The sequence below is a fragment of the Ornithodoros turicata genome, chromosome 5 (assembly GCF_037126465.1).
Source record: "Ornithodoros turicata isolate Travis chromosome 5, ASM3712646v1, whole genome shotgun sequence".
Lineage (NCBI taxonomy): Eukaryota > Metazoa > Arthropoda > Arachnida > Ixodida > Argasidae > Ornithodoros > Ornithodoros turicata.
In genome coordinates this window covers 18308280-18329769 of record NC_088205.1, presented here as the reverse complement: position 1 = coordinate 18329769, position 21490 = coordinate 18308280, and the positions used below count along the sequence as shown (strand labels likewise).

Here is a 21490-nt window from a genome sequence, read left to right as displayed (position 1 = left end):
ATTCATTGTCGTTAGTTAAAGCCGAAAAAAGGGAGACATGTTTATTAGGAGAAAGAAGAGAAAAAAGGAAACGTAAAGAAAAGGGAATTCGGTGATCGGGTGGGCTGAACGTTAAGTAACGTGAGTTCATCTTGTGGCGACTCACCTAACAAGTAAAAAAAAGAACAAGCATTCACAGCTGTACCATACCAGTCCTTTCTTTCTTTCTAGTTATTTATTTGTCATTAGTCAGAGATGAAAAGTTTGTTGAACAAGTAGTATCTATTTTTTCTTGTTCCACCTATCTTATAATGTATCGACGTTATTGTGATACCATCGGCCTGTTCTTAATTACATTGTTATCAGGTTCTACAGTACGGCAAGGGGACAGACCGTAATGTGTCGCTTTCGTCTTTCAAATAAACTCTGTATCGCCACTTCAATAAAGCTCATATTCGACAAAAATAAGGCTTCGATAACTTGATAAAACCAGACGAAAGATGTAGGGTAAAAATATTAATTAGGGGCAACTTTAACGTGTACAGACAGTTTTCTCCTTAGTATAACAAGAAATACACGAAACCATCAAAGTAGAAATTAATTAGTGAAGACCATTGTCGCACCCACCTCATCCTCATCCAGTGTGTGTCTGTGTGTGTGCGTCTACACGTTTTGCTTTTCCTGGTACTCATCACGCAATAATTCTGCCTACGAACCCAATATCTTTGCTTGCACGTGTTGGTAAAAGCATCATAAGTCACACTTTACTCTCTAGGGAGCCCATATGCGATAATGCTCATTTACCAGTGTAATACGGAACGCTCGGACTTAACGAGCGAGGGCTATCTAGGGGGTATATGTTCCTAATAGTAAGTCGGAAGCCGTTCTTAGTTTGGGGTACAGGAGCAGACAGCCTGTGTAAATGTTGGAATTGATACTTTTAGCTCGGAACTGTGTCTTAGTGATCGACATTTTCTTCTTCGCACGCGTAGCAAGGTATTACGATAAGCATTGTACGTACACAGTTTGCGACCGCTTCTTCTCCTTCGCTCTTTTGAAAAGAAATCAACCAAAGCTGATTTTCGCCCTAGGCGTGCCCTTAGTAAGATATCGGTTATTACGATTACTTATTTCGTGTGTTCAGATATTGACCATTTAAACGATATCGAACTTTGCGCAACGTTTTTATTCGACCGTATCAGTTTTTACGTCCCATTTTATTTCTTTTAACGCAGCACATTTCATTTTTACCCTTTCCGTAGTCGCTTTCGCCTTCTGCGTCTGTGTCTGATGATGAGACTCTCATCCTTTCAAAGCAACGGAGATCGCCAAAAAAGAAGTATTGAACGCAGAAAAAGAGTTAACTATATGTACATCTCCTCATTTCTCATTTCACCGGGTTAATGGATATTTAAAGAAAAATATGGATATGGTGGGAGTACAGGACCCTGCTACTCCATAACACTTAAAGCTTGCTGCTCTAATGGAACTAAGTGCAAGAAGGCAGGGCGTGGACCCACGGAAAGACCATCATTTGGCGATTCGCCAATTTCCTGTGTCCAACTGTCACCGTGCTTCAAATACATCGATTTGCCGACGAGGAAGGAGGATGTCCGTTGTTTATGCTCAGAGAGGTCTTCGTCGAAAGATGCGCTCCGCTGTGGAAGATGAAAGCATCTCCGACAGAGATGATTCCGCCCTTTCTAATTCCGTCATCCTCCGATGCTCTTTCTAATGCATGTGCCAATCAGGTTGTGGAGGAAAGCGCACTCCCACCAACACTGCCTTATATCTTCTTTATCGATCTATCGATTATCCAACGATGTGAGAGGATTTTGTAGGAAAAGAGGACTTTCTTGGTGCGCTGAACGCGTCAGGATTTGAAAGGCACATGAAGAAATCTAAAATTTTCACCTCTTCACGGATGATGATTCCCTAAATTCGGCATTATAAGAAGCATTGCCTTCGCTCGGGACTTCCCTCACTGTGATCAGGATATCTGCCACGGGGTGTATGGCACGCTCACGTGGCCATGAGTGATGTCGCAAAATCTCAGTTGACGAGGTGCCGCACCACTGGGTGTCGGGAATTTAAAAAAAAAATGTTGTAAAATGTCAAAGGTGTTTCTAATCCGCATAGGGAGTGACACCACCTTATGGAACACGATGCAATCGTTTGTGACTCTTCAATGTGTACTTGAGCCTCATAAAAATACAGTTGTCACTAAATAGTGAAATATGTACTAATGAAATAAAAACTACATAATTAAAAAGTCTACTTGCCTATACGCTTTATTCTAGCATGTTTGTCCCCGATATCTATAGAAGCCTATAGCTTTCTAACGAGCAAGCTGGCGCTGTTTCGCACGGTGACAACGGAGCGATCTCATTAATATGCGCCTCAGTAAACGATCTTATCGATTATTAATTCCTTATGACGCAGGCTTAATAAACTTCGTTGATATCTGCGAATATCTGCCTCTCGTCACGCCATGCTGAGCTTTCTTCTTCTTCTTTATTGTTGATTTATTAACGGGCAACGTCGCTCATGTTTGGGTATCACGCGAACGGGTTCTTGTGTTTTGTTTGGAAAGCAGTTGGTATGAAAAACAATTGAGAAAGTTCACGAAGTAATACAAGCACCACCAGCGGCATGGCCGAGACCGTTCGTTGGTCGCAGCCAAGGTCGTGTTGAAGGCTCAGAGGTGGTTGGTTCGAATCCTACCTGGGTCTCCAAAGACTTTCCAGACGAATGTCGGCACAGTTCCCCCTGAAGTCGGCCCAGGACGCATACTAACCCCGCTCATAGCCACAGTTGCTTCGCGGCGCTAACATGAAATTAACACACACAAAAATACAGGCACCAGAAGATTTCAAGACTGATTTTGCTTCTTACTTAGAAATGCTTCTGCATTTCTGAATGGAAATCCTTTGTGGACAATCTTGTGCGCGTGACGTCGTGACTGCGCACGTGCAGTATGTTCACCCATAGAAAAACGTGCGCTGCAATTGATCGCCATCACGATTTTGCTGATGCCATCAGTGTGGCGGTTGAGATTCCGGCATGAACGTTGCGTTTCGTGCATTATTTTTCGCAACAATTTCTGCGGTAAATTTGCTCGTCTTTAAAGACAGGATAAGGACGTAAGGTAAGTAAAGACAAGATCGACGACAAACGAAATTTTGCGAGGAACAAAGCTTGCCGGAAATTGAAGGGCAGTTCCGATTTAATGTTATTGTTTCCCAGCTTCTTTGGAGATTTCATGCTGACTCGTATTCCAAGTGTGTCTTTATTCGTTCTTATAAAAACGTCTTTCCTGAGATTCATTTCGCAAATGAGCGACTGTGGCACAAACGGGGCTCTTGTTACGAAGGAGCAGCCGATGTTTGTCTTTTTATTCTTCACATTTTCCTTTCATAATACAAAAAGAATAATTATTGATGCACGTGTAGAAAACCAGGCGTGCGGCTGCAGACCGACATTTATAGGACAAGAACTTAAATCTTCAGTCGCATCCACGTTTCCTAATGCGCTCGATCGAAACCTTGTTACGTCACCTTGACTTTCATGTCCAATCCATCCTTTATTTTTTTTGTGTGTGACGATGTCATTAAAACCTGTGTAATGTTAATAAAGTCGGAGTAAATTAATACGATGAATTAAGAGCGGTTCACTAGACTTCATAGCAACAGTTTGTTCGTGGTGCTAAAAAAAATCAGCATATGGGCTAACATTTTAACAAGTACGGTGAGGAGCACAATGTGTAGGACACGGCAACGATGTATTTGCGTCGACTATACTGCAAATATGAGTACCTGTTTCTCGATGAAAAAATTATTGTACCTGTGGAAGGACCTCAAATGCCCCGCGAGGCGGTTTAGCGGAGGACAGGTCCCTTGGCGTACATCTCCAGGAGGTACATAATCCAAAGTAGAAAACACGAGAACAAAAGCTCAACGACTTAACAAATCAACTGGCGGGCAAGCCCGGCGATGGAACTCCCCATTCACCGTCCCGTAATAAAGTTGTTAGTTGGCGGGTTCGTTACGTTACACATAAAAAGTCACCAAACAAGGAAGCGAGAATCATAAAGGACGGAACTAATAGGCTTCTGAAAGGTGTCCACTGATCTCTGTATTCAATAAAACCAAATATTGGGCTCGGCGGTTGACGTTAAAAGCGAGTAAAATGTGAACAAAAAAAAAAAAAAAAAAGAAAGCGAGACGAAGCACTACACGAGTGCACAAACGCTGTGTTCTGGACTACGTCGTCACGTGGCTGCGGCGCCAATCGTGCGAACATCTTGGATTTGCCTATTGCAAAGGACGTCAACTCCTTGTCGCATTCAGGAAACGCAATTGTTTTTTTTCGGTGAACAAGTTTATGAAACTATCACTGCTGAGTTTTCAAAACATTATTTTAGTGTAACCTAATGTGCGCTTCAACTACAGATCAACTCTTACAACGTAACAAAAAGAAAAAAATAAACTTCGCCGGAGTTATTCTTTAAGTACGGCGTGACGGTTACCCTAAATTTGACCCTTTTAGAGGCCCCTGTCAGTTTTTAGAAGTCTCAGGACAAGACTATCCTTCCCCACGACTTGATAGGGAAAAGATTCCTTAAAACACCTGGCTGTTCTTTCGTTCCGGCGGTACCTATCTCTCTGCTTTTCAATTATATTCTTTCTAATTCCAAGGGCATTCTTCTCTTCCTCTTTTCTCCTAAACACAAATAACGACTTTTTTTGGTGAGGTGTAATCCTTTATGCTTCGTAAGCACAAACGAAGAAGCTTTAAACTAGACGCACGTGATCTGGTTAAAGAAATGAAGTTTCTAACGCGTTCTACCCAATGGAGAAACAACTTTAAGCTTAGAGAGCGAGATAAAAGAAATGTGTCTATCGTTCAAGTTCCGGTTACCTCCCAGCTCACGTGGCCGATCGGAGTTGTTGCTGTCGAACATGCACTAACGAAAAAAAAAAGTGGAAAAGCTTCCTCGTTTTAGTGACTAAGATTATCGCCTTCCACGCCGAGGCTGGAATGTGACCGGGGTTCAAATCCCAGCTGTGCTGTGTTGGTGTTTCCTTTGGCTTTCTTCAGACGCAGTAAAGCACATACCTGTGAAGTTGGCCTAGAAGGGAAGATCCCTGCCGGCAGTAGCATGCCACCATACCGACAAGCGCGCGGCATGGCGATAACACGACACCATCCGAAGTCATATCGGAATTTTGAGAGCTCTGGGTAATGGAGTGCCGTTGGAAGCTCGTTAAGTTCAACACTGCCTGGCCACCATTCGCGTTAGAGAGAGCACATCGTACGATACTATTACCGGACGTCCATCGTAAAAATGGAAGCTGCCCTAAGACGGGTGGTAAAAACAACGCTTAAATGGAACTGAATGCAGCGCCAACACACGGAGAGATGTAGACGACAATATTCAGTTCCATGGGGATGCACCAACAAGCCCAACAGCGTGTTCTGCTAAACGCTTAAAGGGGCACTAAAATGCAAAAACAACTTGCTGTCAAATGAAAGTCCGCGTTTCAATTAGTATAATGCAAGCAAAATTAGTTCACACAGCACTACCGTTTAGAAGAGAAACGCAATGAAAACACAGTCGTCTTTGGTGGCAACGAATGGGATCCACAGGAGGCGAAGATTGGCGGCATCCAATGAGACAGCAAGAGAAGCGCGCGCTTACCTATCGTGGCCGTGTGGATTTGAAACGGGTCCGATCGTAGTGTTCCGTAAATGCGCGGCATGATGGGTACTGCTGCTCTACGTACTGCGTAGAGTATCGCCTCTGGGGATGAAGCTCCCCACTCTCCTTCTGGTAGTAAAGTTGTTGTTGTTGTTGTTGCTACATTTTTCAATACCGATTCACTGAATTGTAGCCCTCAACAGTTCTCGCGAATGTTCCACTGACAACGTTTATCTTCATGTCCTTCGGACAGCGACGTCAGTTCGCTTGACAACGCGCACTATGTTTTTCACCGGGACTGCTTCATGGCGTGGCACGCGCGTGCACGCGCAACATAGACTAAAAACACCGATGCACGAGCTGAAACGACCTTCACTGCTTGGCGCCGAAGCAAGAAAGAGCCCGGTATAATTTCGATTGTAGTTCCATAACGGAATCAAAGTTTTGATTTGTGATAACAAGTACGAAGTTAACGTAGCGTGTAACGCAATTTGAAGTGAACTTGTTTTTGCATTTTAGTGCCCCTTTAAGTAGATCGCTCTTTTTGTACTGCACGGAAGAACTCCACGTTTGCAAGTCTTTCGCAGGAACGTGCAGCAGGGTAGGTTGGGACAGATTCCAATGTTTTCTTCTTTTTCTATGTGATCGAAACTAGTTCTGGTCATCTGTAGAGACATCTTTGTATTTCTTGCATTCTCCGTGTGTTCCTCATACTGCCATTGTAATTAGTCGTTGATCGATAGGGAAGATAAGTCAGCGTATCTATGTGTGGCGACACGCTGCATGTTCCGTGGCGAAGGACGGTGGATAATTCCGACAAGCCGTTACCATATGCCGACTACAATAATAATAATAATAATTTGCAGAAATTTCTCATTTCGCAACGGCACGGTGGAATGGGTACAGCAATATGCAGAAATCCAGGTCACGAACGAATAATCTTAAAAGCCCCGCTCATGAACAATCTAGGACTACGGTCCCCACTGTGATGATCATCATTACGTTTTTACCAAATTACCTGTAGCAATGGGGTACAGTATCGCCTGTCACGATGGAACACTTCAATCATTATCATAAAAATAAGGAGTCATTGTACTTTTTACACTAATGTTTACACTACATTTTATCTAGTGATCAGTTTAGGAAATAACCCAGTATTGTAAAAGTTTTCTGTGTACTTCCAGTGGAAGTGCTTTTGTACGAAATACATTACGTGTCCAACTGTGCGCTTGGTATTAGCATGCGAAAGGGGATGAGAGAGAGGATAATAACGAGGGGACGGAGAGAGGTCGCTCGAGCGCATTTTCTCCATAGAGAGGTTTTTGCTGGTCCGTATAGCCGAGTAGCCGCTTTAGCTCTTCCGAAACACTTAGCTTGCGTTTTCGTTGCTTCAAAGAGGCGGGTGATTGATTATGTTCTGGGCGTTGACCTACATGTACAATGGCCCTTTTGTTCTCATTGCAAATGTACGTTCCAAAGTTTTCCGCCTGTTTTTGTGATGGCATAAACTACTTACGAGTTTCCGCCTCTGGCCTTTCGATTTCACTTCTGAGATAATATTAATCTATCTGGAAAGCTTCTGGGATAAGCATTTGCTGGCGCTAGTACAACATCATTTGTTTTTCTTTTTTGCGTTTCATGTCAGTACCGCAGAGTAAATACGGCTATTTGATTGCTACAAATATTTTTACCTCAGTAATACACTTGATAAACCCCTTTCACCCTGCCAGCACATTGAAGCTCATAAATATTTTTGCTATACCTGGTCACCAGGGCGGATCTAGGTGGAGGTCAGGATGTCCTGACCCCCCCCCCCCCAATTGCTGTCGTTACATAGAACTTCAATTGAAACTCTAGGTAGTCTAGAAGGAAGCTGTCCAAGGCACCCCCACCCCCCTCCGAAAAATCCTAGATCCGCCTCTGCAGTGCTCACTACATAATACTTGCTTACCCACAAGCCTCTCGGCTTAGACGGGCCTGTTCACTTGTATTTGACTTGTAGTGTTGCTCACTAATAAGTTAGTATTACGAAATATTCGCATAATTTGTAGCCTTAAGCGCATGTCAGGATACCTTGGACGCAATTTCTGTATCGCCCTTAATTCCTCGAAGTTATTATTTTATCTATAAAACTCCTGTCCTACGTCAACTCGGATACGCTGCGCCCCTGTTGGATGCTACATATGTTATTCTGATCAATTCAATTGAATTGAACTTGTTCGAAACGACGCGGAACGTTTCGTTCTCCACAATTACTGCCGGACAGCAAGCGTAACATGAATGAAAAATTCTGCGAAACTTTGAGTACGACTGGGTATGTCCGCTGAGTGAAATACCGCACATGTAATTACGAATGGGGACAGGACTTCACCTACACGTGCGCGCATCGTACGGCCACTCTCTTCCCATGTTCAGCGCACTAGTGCGGAATATTCTACTATATTGCTCATTGGTGCCTATCACGGGCGACGACAATAGCTTTGTTGCGACGATTATGCTGATACTAAATCATTCGACCATTTGTGCCTGTAAAGCGTGCTTTGTCTGCACAGTTTTCGCGTTTAGGGGAAAAGTATGCTATAAATATCTATCGCTTGCCTCCAGCTGCTGGACAAAGTATTAAAGTGTACTTTACTGCAACGGCTACGAAAATGCCCATAAATACTGGAGAGCTTTCTTTGACTGCTTTCGAGGGCGTGCAGTTAGTGCACCAGTTACGTAATACCGAACCGCTTACCATTTCACGAGGAGAAAGCATTATATCTGTTTGGACGTTATACGAAAATATGATTGAAAGCTACGCTTTTTTGGGCGAAAATAAGCGATTCCTGAGCCGATTAGTGTGCTGGGGCGTAGACAGGACGCCCAACGCTTGCTGGCACATTTAGTAAACTCAAGACTGGACTGAGGCCCGGTTTCACCAACGCCGACTAACATTTGAACTGAGATCAACGATCCCTTAACTTGAACTGTGCTTAACTGTGCTTCACTAAAGGGAGTTATTGTTACTGAAAACATTCATCACGTCTCCAGCTAACGTTTACAAAAAAAAGTTCGGTGTTAACTTGAAGTGTTAGCAACGCTTGATCACGGTTCAAAGTAAATCAGCGTTGGTGAACCCAGGCCTGGAGTATATTAGGTACGTCGTTAGAGCTAATAACAGTAATAATGCTGCGTGTAATGCATAATTAATCGGAGCAGTTAAATATAACGTACAGTCTCCAAATATGGATCCTGAGACGGAACAATGAATACGCGTCAGAAGACTACATTTATCAGTTTCACTTCAACTGATAAGTGTGATGTCGTCCCAACTCGTGATGTCGTTCTACTCTTCATGTATGTTATACACGCATATCGTGACACACCCTCGGGTCGAGTCAGGTCGAGTGTGACCTGTTATTGGTAAACTACATTCCAAGCACTCTGAAAGTCTAAACACATAACTCCTCACACACATGCATGACAAATACATAGGGCAAGCGGTGCCTACTAGCTGTTAGGACTGTGACGTAGCTGAAGACGCAGAACATATCCCTATGTTGTGTGTACGGCCAACACCACCTAGATAAGAAAGCCTGCTTACTCGTCGCCATGACGTAACAATTAAGAGTCAGCCAATGAGGATCGTGTTTTCAACGGCCGTAGCCAATCACGAACGTGTTTTCAGGGATCGTGGGCCATGAAGACGAACCACCGTCGTCTGCGAGTTGTGATTGAACGTCTCCGCTACTCAATGAGAAGGCTTGGAAATAAAGCGCAAAAAGATCTCAATCTTTCTAAAAACTGATTTTCTAGAAAGCGTCTTGCCACTTTTTGTCTAAATATTTAGGTCTGCAGGTTCTAGGTGAGCTGCAATCATTTGCGTCTTCTTGAATTCGCAGAACGGTGAATCGCAGTAGCGGATGAATTACGACTCTTAATCGAAAGAGGGAGAGGAGGCAATGAGCGGGCCTCCTGTATAGGTGGCGTTTGTACGGCGCTCCGTCGCTCGTATTCGTCTTCAGTCTTTGCGCATGCGCACGGCAGAGACGCTTATTTAAAGGGCTACTCTATAAAGGCGCTTGTGGGTCTTATAGGCTGCTAGATGGAGGTATATTCGTTACTCAGTTGCCGATTTGTTAGAATAGGGGCGTGCTGTAACGCAAGACGAAGCACCATTATGCGCGCCGACTCGGAGGTGTGTGTCAATGGGACTTGCGCGTCAAAATGGCGAATGAATGCGTCAGAATGAGGAAACCAGCTAATGAAGATGACGTATGGATTTGTAGCAAGAATTGCTCGACGTGAAACCATCGTAGAACATACAACACAAGAGATACACTTCAGAATCGCACAACGGATAGCCGTCTCAACACTGCTCTCCCTTCTTTTGCGCACGCATGTGCGATCTGAGCGGTACCGCTGCTCTCGCAGTACCGTCGGATGAAGCGACATCTGCAAGCGACCGCCAGGGTGTGCTGTCGACGTGGAAAGACAGATATTGTTCGTCCTGGGAAGAATCTTTTTTTTTATTTGTTGTTCAATTCATTCCTGACGAGTTCCACTGTCGTCGTAATGCAGAAAATATTACACCGGCTTGCGCGTGTTTGTTCCGTTGGTCGCTTCAGTGCAAAGTGCGTCGCGTTTCATTGATCCTTCCGTTCGTTTCTACACTCAACCCACTCCGGCACACCACATTGCGCTGCACGAAAACGACCAGCGCAATTAACCATTAGTTCCTCGCACTCTGTGAATCAGACTGACGGCAGCGATCTGCTTCGCGCAAGTGTATCCGGTGTACCTCTGCGGATCGCAACCAAGTCTGAGCTCGCCTCGCGTTCATTAGACAAACAAATGCGGCCAGGGGTAGTTCCATTGATTTCTTCGCACAATTTCCTACGATGATTGGACGCGTTAAGGGTAACGTGCGCGTTACGTTCGTGCCTTTTTAGAAGCGTCTTTGTCTGGGGAAGAACTCCCTTCGTCTTACATTGCTGACAAGGTAGCGCCATCTTTCTTTACGCGTGGGGAATTTTTTGCACATTAGTGTTGCTTTAATATGGTTACACATTAGGGTGTTTAGTCTTCGCTCCTGGATGCTCTCATATCATTTCCTTAGAGACACCGGGAGGGACAAAGTACTTTGCGTCTGGATTTCTTTCCCCTAAGTATTTTGGCTTTTCTCGTTTCGCTACCCACAACTGATCTGAGTCCCTGCTGTATGTATGTCTATGCAGTTACTTTCGCTTTTACTTTTCGCGTTTTCATTTTCTTTACTTTAGCGGTACTAAGTTCCATCGAGCATCCAGCTTCCATGTTCTTCCTTTCCTTACCTTATCTCCTTTGTTCTTAACTCTTTTTTCTTTTTCTTTTCTTTTTCTTTTCCTTTTCTTTTCATTTCTTCTTCTCCTTTCCTTTCCCTTTCTTTTCTTATTTTTCTTTTCTTCCCCTTTTCTCCTTCTTTCTTCCCCTTTTCGTCCCCTTTTCTTTCCTTCCCCTTCCCCTTCTTTTGCCTTTTTTGTTTGGAATAGCAAGCCGACCTTCGCCTGGCTGACCTTTCCTTTCTTTTTTCTTAATAAACATATCCCCCCCCCTTCCATGTTGATGATGATCAGGGAAGCCGCCACATTTCCCTGTTTCTCCTTTTTCCTCTCATTTTCATTTCTATAACTCGAAAGTGCATCAGGAGCGCACTCTTCTTTAGTCATCCCATCAAAAGCTCTTGAGCGCCAAGACGTAACAGCGGAGCCGTGTCTATTTCCTCCCTATATCTGCTTACCTAAGGGTACCTGGTAGTACATTATCAAAGACCCGGAAGAAGAGCACTTTCTGTTCGAAATATCGACGGCTCTCGTTTTGCGGTACTTCCTTTAACATACTCTACTAAATGCAGCACTTCAAGTCAGTGCGTTGGTTTCGAAATGTCATGGAGCTACCCGTCATTTTCATGTGGCACAGTGTGCTGCGAGTGGCTGGAGCAACGGATCCCTTGCACAGCCTTAGCTCATAAAATGAAGAAACACGATAGACAGAACCCTCGATAGAAACCTCTTCTCTCGCTCTGTTTCTCCTACGTTTGAGTACTGCAGTCCACCATAAACGGGCCAAATAACGTTTTTCCAAATCATCATGCGCCCTGGGGAAAATGCCGGCATGTGCATTGCCATCCGATTGTGACTATCCTTCTTCCTTTTTTCTCCCTCCTCGACTTCTTCCAATAACAAGTAAAGTGAGTAAAAGACACAATGAAAAAAAATCTTTCTTCCTTGCGTATCTCGCTTTTGTTAGCAAAACACAAAGGGATTTCTTCCAGGCCAAGCACCCATCTGCAGTATCCAGTGCTGCATGTGTGGACCGCTGCTTCAGAATGCAGGCTTGACCTATCTTAGCCATCAGTCTAATTGCCAAGTTCTCATCTCTTTTCTTGCAGTCACTTATGAAAGGAGCGATAAACGTCACGGATGTTTAGGGAAGGCTAGGACTACAAGACTAGTTGCCGCAACTGGTGATGTTCCTTCTTTGGTGTCCTTTACTGGAAGGTTACAACACACGCCACTCAGAACGTGCTGTTTCTATGTGTTTTCCTGTGTGTCCCCGCGTTTGTTGCTGTCACGGTGTATTACAACGTGGTATCACCTTGTGAAATGCTAAACAATATTGCGCATGATATTAATGAATGTTCTTCTAGAAACGGTAACAGGATGTGTTAGAAGCAGCAAAATCGATAGTCTCTATGCTGATACTGTGTTGTAATATTGCCCTAAAAGATCCTACTTACTTTAACACGGTAACAGCCGAATGAATAAGTAGCCCCCACCCCCCACCCCCCACACTGAATGTCACCCTACGTTTACACCCGAATTTGTGAAAGCACAGATTCCGAAAAATTTCGACCCTGCATGATATGAGCATTCCATCACTCGATGACCGGTCCACTCCTCTAACCACTTCATTCGTTTCACTGCGGCACACATTCCTGCTAGCTTCAACCGCATCACCGACACCAACCCCACAGAAGCCGTTGAAATTCCACGAAGAGACTGACAGAAACACATCCGGCGCCGGAGTGTTTCCCGAACGATTTCTAGATAATGCACCCAAACTTTAGCAATGTTCGTGACCCAATTTTCCGTGAGATTCCATCCAGAAAGAAGGAGAGCAGAACGATTTTTAAATCCCGCCACTGCGTTATCCCGTTCCTCCCGCGACCGAGGATAACCGTTGGCTTGTGTGACGCCTGCGCAGGAAACGACGCATCGCGAGCGACCTCTAGCCCGGTTCCTGCACTCCGCTCAATTCCAAGGAGCGGACAGCGAGGCACTGCAGAGTCTGTCGCCCGCGTCCAATGTTTCGCTTTTCGGTGGTCATGTGACTGGAGCGCAACTCACGAAACACGGTGTCCCCGCTTTGACAGGATGTGCGGCGTTGTGTCTGCTGTGTTTGGACCGCGGCCTAGCCTCGGACCCAGACCGTTATCCAGAAGAATCACGCGCAGTGCTCTCTTCTGATGGTGGTCTGCAAACCGCGGCGGGATCGCGGACATTTCGAAGGCCTGGAGTTTAAACTCGGAACGAGTCAGAATGAGTCGTCCTGCCGACGAGGTTACACGGGACTATGGTCTGCGTCGATCACGGTTTCGGTTTCGTTCACGTGAGGAATCGGAGACTTTTTTCAACGTCCATATCTACCGTCCTGCCTGCCATCCCGGTATCGTCCAAAATGAACGTACAATCAGAGGCCGAACTGTTACCTTACATTTCATAGAGCCCTCTAACGAAGCGAGACCCCTTGCTGAATCCCTAGCGTTTCAAGGGACGATGAGCCGATAACTTTTCAGCATTTTTTGTACATAGATTCGCTAGACGCAACGCTCAGAAAGAAAGCATTTTACTCCAGCTGTCGCATGACGGGCATCTTGGATGATATAGAAATCGAGGTAGCTGTTCTTTTCAAAAGGATACTTTGAAGACAGCGAATTTCTTGGATTACATCCGTGGAAGTGATCTCCGTAGCTCAATGTTGTGAGACATTTTCTTTCTCTCGTGGAAGTGCACACCTTGTGAACTTAAACTCGGTGTCGACTGTTGTGATTGCCCACTTTCTGGAAATCGGATACCTGTACTCCTAGGCAACGTTTTCTCTTACAAAAAGCGTGGTGCACGGTGCCGGTGGTGGTGCTTCGAGTGACTTTCATGTGCGGCTGGAGTGGTGAGGCGTCACAAGGTGTGAACGCGTGACGCCGGGGGATGCGGTCAATGTCACTGACAGCATGGCAGCCGTGGGTATATGGTCGCAGGCCGGAACGGGAACCCAGGAACCACAACTTCCCCCGGAGCTTCTGCACGACTATAACTGGCAGTAAGTCTATTGGTTGGCTCGCGTGCCTCACGTTGAAGTTAACGTTTGCTCGATGAGCACTACATTTCTTTCTACTTGAGTTGAAAACGATTCACGCTCTTTTGTAGCGGTGAAAGCGAGTAAATTGAACCCGAGAGGAACCTACCACGATTTGAATTTAGTTCAAGTCATTCTACGAACAAGCTGCGGGGATACATTGAAACGCATTTGATAGCGGCTGTCATAGAGCTGACAACGTGCAAGAGTCATGCAAATCACTCCACATCTATTCAGGCTGCATGGGTGTTTTGCTCCTTGGAGCATCGATAATACAAACGACACTTCAACTGTGTAAATCATCTAGTCTGAATGACTCACGAAGTAAAAAAAGGTAACTCAGTCGATAGCATACTGGCTTGCTGGGCTCAAGACCGCGGGTTCGAGGGCGGTAGCAATGGGGGGGGGGGGAGGTAAACATAGCTTTCAGCACTGTGCGGCGGAGATTTCCGGCGGAAATTATCCGCAGTCCTAGGCACGTACAATATGTAGCCACACAAGTGTAGGTGGATTCACCTTACGTGTAAATAGACTACCAATTATTATATTTAAAAAAATAATTCATAGCGGAAGTGACACGATAATTCCAGATTTTCCGAATGTTTGGTAAATTATGGTTTTTAGAACTACATGTCGCATCGCTTCATCCATAAAGCGCGATACAATTTTGTAAAATACGGAAAAGACAGTATTTCGTTTTGTCGTACCCCGTGACCACGGGCTTGTCCCGAAAAGAAGAGGCCGCGGTTATCCCCTGCTTCTCCCTCACACTTTCCTTCTTTGATTCAATCCCTTTCACTCATTCCCTTTAAGAGTCGCAAAACAAGTAAGAGCAAGCCGCAGAGACAGTAAGCTAACAGCATTCTTTTCTTCCCTCGGGGAAGCCTCCTTCCTCCCGTTTGGTAATACCGTTGTGACGTCATCAGGACGGCGATGACGTGGGGAGCGTGATCCTCTGCAGAGCATTCCGATGGTTCAGTTAGATGCGCAAAAATCAGCTGATGCTGCAGTTTTGTAGCGAAACTAAAATTTCCTTGGTCGTGTTCTTTGTTGGCTCAGCGGATGTTTCTCGTTCGAGTGACGAGTTTAATTCCGCATGCATAATCGATTCGAGTTTACATTTACCTTTACATAACGATGAGGCACCCTTGCGCGTTTTTTCCCTAAATAAGTCAGGTATCATAGTCTTTCATTATTTAAAATTTTAATGCGATTTATTTGGTTGTTTAACAACATTATAAACAATCTTTTCTGCGGAATTTTACCAACATCCGGAGCGAACCGTGAACGAAATCTCTGAAACGTATTTTGTGTTCGCAACAATAGCAGACTATCGTGGGTTAGTATTGGAATTCATACTCGCCTCAACCAATAACTTTGGGTTGTGTGGACTTTGGGTGTCTTAAATTTTCTCATAACAACGTTGAACACCAGCACAGTTACAGGAAGCAAAACGAGAAAAGAAAACCAAAGGACTCTCTGTGAGCTCGCGAGCCTAAGAAAAAAAAAATGTTACGCTCATATTTTGAGTATAAAATATTTAGCATTATTATTGGCTGTTATTGTAGTTCAAATAAAATAGATCGTTTGACCACTATGAAGGCATTCAACTAGTATCGTTCATATAACGCGACGCCTAAAACTTTCGCTTCGTCAGGAGAAGAAAGTACATGAACCGCGTAAGCTGTAGCCCAGTATCAAAGGAAAGCTCGAACGAGATATCGTTGCAATTTAATGCCACGCCGTCTCGCCATAAGAGAACTACAAAGACGAATAATGAGAAATTGTTTCTTCTATAGAATAAGACGGCGAATGGTTGCTCTGGTAGATTGAAAACCTCCCAGCTGCGTGAGAGAAACGTCGCTAGAGCACGGCGTAACAGCTCCTCTAGGCAACTACTCCAACAGGGTGAACAAACAGTGGATGGTAATACGACCTTCTGCTGGTTCATCGTATCAGAACAGCACATAAAACGTAATGAAAATGTCGTGGAACTCAAAGACGTATTCATTTTGAGAAGGCGTTCGATTCATTCGTGCACTGTCGACGTCCTACACAGAGCGCTATGTGTTGGTATTAAATGTCAACCGAGGGTGGGCAGATGTCGCCATTAGAAACGGTGTAGGTTTCGTGTGGGTGGCTTTGAGTGGGAAGTGAAATGCGGCTCTGTGTGTCTCGCTTTGTCATATTTGCGCGTTGGCGAGATTAAAACTCTGAACTCTTTCTCTAAATCAAGTACACCTGCGAGCGATGCTGAGTTGACACGTTTGTGTTAGCTCCAAAGTCATTCCAACGGCTGGAAGCACAGGTGGGGAAATTATTTTGATTTTGTTACACATTATCATTGCAGTTTTGGAAAGTAATACATTACATTACTCATTGCTTTTTAATGATGATGATCATGATGATCATTGGAGTTTTAGTAGAGCTTTTAATGCTTAGTAATTGCTAATGTCATTACTTTGACATTACACTTTCTCAGAGCCCTCCAACAGAGTCACCCGTGGTGTTTGCAGTGTGCATTGTACAGGGACGTGATTGTACTTTTACTTCGTTACACGTTACCGGTGATAGTTATTAGAGCGTCTGCAAAATGAAGGGTTTCGTCGAGAGATGAGAGCAGTACGCATAATCTAAATGAGCAATCCTAGAGAATGTCAATTGTAGCTGGTCCAAGTTTCAACCTGAGTAATGTGTCCAAAACGCATTACTGGGCCAAAAGTGTAATGGCATTACATTAGTCATTACTCCTCAACAAAATCTTTGTTTGTTGTTTGTTTGTAAGATAACAAAAAAGAGGAGAAATTGAACTCGTCTCCCGACTTGTTCTGCTACACCTAACATAAATTCTCACCCCACCCCCACCCCCCAAAAATACTTCTGATGTGCTCTACTCGCAAGTTCGCTATTCACTATGCACATGTTCGCTATTCAGAAATCCACTATTCAGAATTATCCCAAGATCATGCACAGAGAATCCTAAAAGGTTGTGTCCATCCCACAGTTCTGAACAAATTTCACAAGTACCGCCAAAGCAGCATTCCTCGTGTTCGGTACAAAGTCCCAACACCTTCACTATATGGAAGACCCTGCTGTCCAGTCGAGCAGGTATAGCATTCAGTGTAGCTCTTTGAGACGCATACCTAGTGCAGTGCATTATAATATGCTCACTATCACAAAATGGAATGCATTCCACGTAATACGTTACATAGAAAAAGAGCGTGGTATACCACATTCGTTTGTCTTGTGGGGCTTCTTATGTCGGGCAAACAGGACGCTGTGTAGTTGACCGCTTGCGGGAGCATTCCAATACGATGAAGAATTATACAAGGACTTCCGAGTAAGCGATACATATATAACCGTTCTTACATATAGATAGTCGCACAGGATGTGTTCCACTTATTAATGACACTGAGTGTGTATTTCACATTAAGGAACCACGTAGACATGTTATTATAGTATGCATATAATATATATATATATATATATATATCATGTGGCCCGTATTTCCGGAAGCATTAGCAATCCCTCAGTAGATTTGCAACCTTCTTTCCTACTCAGCCTTTCTCCTTGAGGGTCATGCTTTTCCTTTGCGTAATAAATCAATTGGTGGATTGAGTCGCCGTGTACTGTTGTCCCATATAATTATCCTGATTCTCAACGAAAGGAATCCTATGTGCGTATATGTAATGCATTAAGATTAGTCATTATCGCGATGTAATGCATTACTCCCAATATAAGGCTGCGCAGTCCAGTCCTACTACTGCCTGTCTGGGTTTCCCCTGCCGACTTTTTAGACGGATATGAGAGGAGTTCCTCCTCAAGTCTACCCAGGGAGCCTACTAACCACGCTTCTGTACACCTCTGTACACCGCTGATAGCCACAGTTGCATCGCGGTGCTAACATAAGAATAGAAAACTCTTTGTCCGTTGGCAAGCTCTAAAAATGGCCCCCGTAACCATACCTGCCTACACATTCGGCCAATAAAGAAAGAATAATAATAAACTGTGACAAGGAAAGGACTGCTCTTTTGAACGTCATAAGCCCAGAAGGGATGTCCTCATTTCCCCTAAGCCGGTTATAGAGGACGATCTTTCACTTCCAACGGCTTCATTCGAGTCACGTGTTGTGGTCCTTCTCGCCAGTGAGCTGTAATTGTTCCAACATTGCAAACCCATCTAAATGACCTCTTCGGATGGACCCCATGGGAACGTGCCTCCTAATTACCGTAATGGAGGTCAATCCTGCCTGCTCGGCGAGTTCTGTCCTACGTCGACATAACGTCAAAGCGTGGCCTCGCATCACGGCGAATTAGTGGCTAGGACGAGATGGACGTTCTGAATTAATCCTGCCAAGGGATTATATTCACCTCAAAAATGCCGGTATGAACATCGTCTTGCTCCTCATTGATACGTTCACATGTTGATGTTGGCAAAAAAATAATTGATATGATTCACATGTGGATATGATTGACTTGGGTATGATTTTCTCCAATAAAATCCGCTCCCTCTCGATATCTATGCTCCGAATCGGCTTTAATCTGGGTCGGGATAAACTAGTTTACGATCCTAGCGCACAAAAAAAGGAGTGTATTAGTAGACCGTCGATAACGTGGCTCCCTAGGTACCATATGTACCGCACCCAATCAACGGATGTGATTCAAAGTCATGCACGCTGTCATTGGTTGCAGTATGTATGTAGATAACTTCACGGTGACGATATGAACCGTCTACTAATCGCGGCCTAGCGCTCGGAAATTGCTAGGTCGGCGCCCGCGCTGGATCACGTGGCCGTTACCACCCGAACATGAGTGCCAGGAAGGAATCTAGCGGTTTTAGACGCTTGGATCACTGAACTGTTCTCCCATGCGCCCAACTCCTCCCTAAGTTATTGATTAAAGCTTGCGTTATTCGGGAGGCTCGCGATTTCCTTGTACATACTACTCCTTGTAGAAACAACTGTAAGGCGAACTAGATCTCGTTTAATTAGTTATGCTTCGTAGCAACATGTCGCTTGAGCTTTTCCGAATTAATGGTTGGATTGATCAAAAAATAGAAAAATATGGAGATATGACTCTCAACAGAGTCTAAACATTCATTGACAACTTTTTAACAGTACTTTTCCAGAGCTAACGCAATGTGGGTTACCACTGATGTTTGTGGTCCATGCAGGGGAGTAGCTTGGAATTTTCTTCAAGTAGTTCCGGCTTTCCAAGTCCCTGTCATGCTTTCAGAACAAGGGCCACACGTCATGCGCAGATATTATCGGGTGGCGGTTGAGCCTAGTCCCTCAATCGCTCGCCAACCGATGATGACGATAGCTCTTTACAACGAGCGCGTGCCAACGCGATGCCAATCCCGATGACAGCCGATGAGTATACGGTCGGATACCAAGACTGGCAAGTTTCACTCGTGCGAGCTGAATAGTATCGTTTGCGGAACTCCGGTTGAGAAACGCTCAATTACAAAAACAGTATCCGATTTTTACAACCCGAGGTTGTGGACGTCATTTTACGAACCATATAAGACCTAAGACGCTAGTTGTAACTTATCAGAGACTCAGTCGCACGTTAGAATTGCTCGTGTACCGCCTCAGATCAACGGATAGAAACTCTTCTGTCATTGAATATAATGATAGATACATTACTATCGCTGGCGACGTTGTTGACGGCTCACTAAAGCTTTGTGCTACTGCGCAAGTTTGTGGTGCACCTTCACGAGTAATATTGCCCCTACCAGCTAGAACAGATAAAAGAAAGTAGGAACGGTAAGCCAAACGGTATGTTGGCGGTATGCCGCGGAAATATTTTATTCGTAGGAGCGGTAAATACACGCAACCTAGCTAAAATCTGGCGGTAGTTGTATTCTAAGAAAAATAGTGTTTCGTGTGTCCTTATTTTAAAGAACTCGCGTACGAAACACACCGCGTTTTGCTGTCAAGGAATAGCTGAGTTCCCCTTTTGGATAACCAACCGCCCAAGGGCACGACATCTTCAGGAGATATAGGAAGCAAATAACATTTAATTGGCTACGGTCTGGGGGATTATGATCAAAGACGGAATCAAAGTTGCAAGAAAATAAGCGAACGGTTTGTGTAATTTAGAAGTAAATAGAGTGTATAGCCGTAACTGGCGGCCCTCGAAGAAGCTCGCTTGTCGCTCATTTTCTCCCTATTTTCATTTCGTAGCTGATTGTCGTTTCCTTATACTACATCTATTTAAAATCCGTCTTGGGAGTCTCCCCTAAATGCGCGCAGATACTGGACTGTCATCCATCCGCGGGCATCGCTCATTCCTAGGAAGGTGGCTCTGAAAGACAAACCTTTTCTGGGAGAAGCTTTTCTTTCGCTACGGCCAACACCTCATGACGATGGCCAGGCACTGTTCCTCGATGGACGAGACGAATATGAGATGACAGGTTCTCTTCCTTTCGGACAAGGATGGGATAGGATCTGCTGCCATGTAATCTGATTTGGATTCCGCGAGACATCTCTTACGTGCAAATTGGAATGGCGTCCTGGTAGGCCCTGTGCAAATGCCACTCACTAGTCAAGCGGACGGGAGGGCGTCTGAGGTTGTTCTTCTGTCGTCTTTTGTAGAAACTCGCTCTGGTAGCCTTATTAATAACTGTAAGGTTCCGATTTTTCGGTGTTTTCATTTGGCAACGGTGTGCGCAGGATTCTTCAATTTCTTGAAAATTTTTACGTTTTCGGAGGTGCCTTTCGGAGAACCTCCGAGAAAGCCCCGACTTTTGCCAAATGAAACACCGAAAGGTCGGAATCCGTGCCTTTTAACTCGCTCAAAGAAAACACGAATAAAAGACCCGTTTTTTTGTACCATATATGTCATGGCGAGGCTTGTATGCACTGTTCACCTTTTGTTTGCTTTCTATTAAGAGCATATTATCTCGTACAAAATTTTTCTGTAATATTGTCCCCAATGTCCACGGGAAAGTCTCGGAAAACGAAGTTCTCTTTAATGTTTTAGTTATCTTACTCGAATCTTAGGTTTGTCTTAACCTTGGCCTGAAGGTGAACGCTAAGGTTGCAAGGAACACATATCGCGGCGTTGAACCATTCTCAAAGCGCTGTTCCCATTTGTATCGCAGCGCTTATGTCTCGCAAGTCGCGTCACGCACTTGGAAATGGCTTCGTTCACCGTGCTCTTGCGACATGCTAGGGAGTTTTCTGAAGCCGGCGCTGTGTATACGGTCGATCTGTCGGTCGGTGCGGGGTCGAGCGGCAAGGAGGTTTCCGAGGAACGGAACTTTGTGGAGAAACCATTACGTCATCCGTGGAATACTTTAGTGCTGTAGGGTAGATGGAATCCATCGCGTCGGCGTCTGCCATGTTTTATCTTCGTTCGGGAGGTCCCGAAGAGAACGATCGGCAGTGCTACCACACCTGTCGGGAGAAAAGTATAGAGATCACTTATT

At 44.6% G+C, this 21490-nt stretch overlaps 1 protein-coding gene across 2 annotated transcripts in view; it reads left to right on the top strand.

The window, feature by feature from the left end:
* The window catches only part of LOC135394156 (potassium voltage-gated channel protein Shaker-like), a 375971-nt gene that overhangs the window by 216149 nt on the left and 138332 nt on the right, over nucleotides 1–21490 (top strand). Inside the window, exon 1 of one of the 2 annotated variants that reach the window (XM_064624713.1) lies at nucleotides 13892–14020. The exons of the other annotated variant lie outside the window; for it this stretch is intronic. Within the exon in view, the coding sequence (XP_064480783.1) occupies nucleotides 13932–14020 (89 nt within the window). The 5' untranslated portion in view covers nucleotides 13892–13931. Of the gene's footprint in view, nucleotides 1–13891; nucleotides 14021–21490 lie in introns of those variants that run through there. 2 annotated transcript variants of the gene reach the window in all.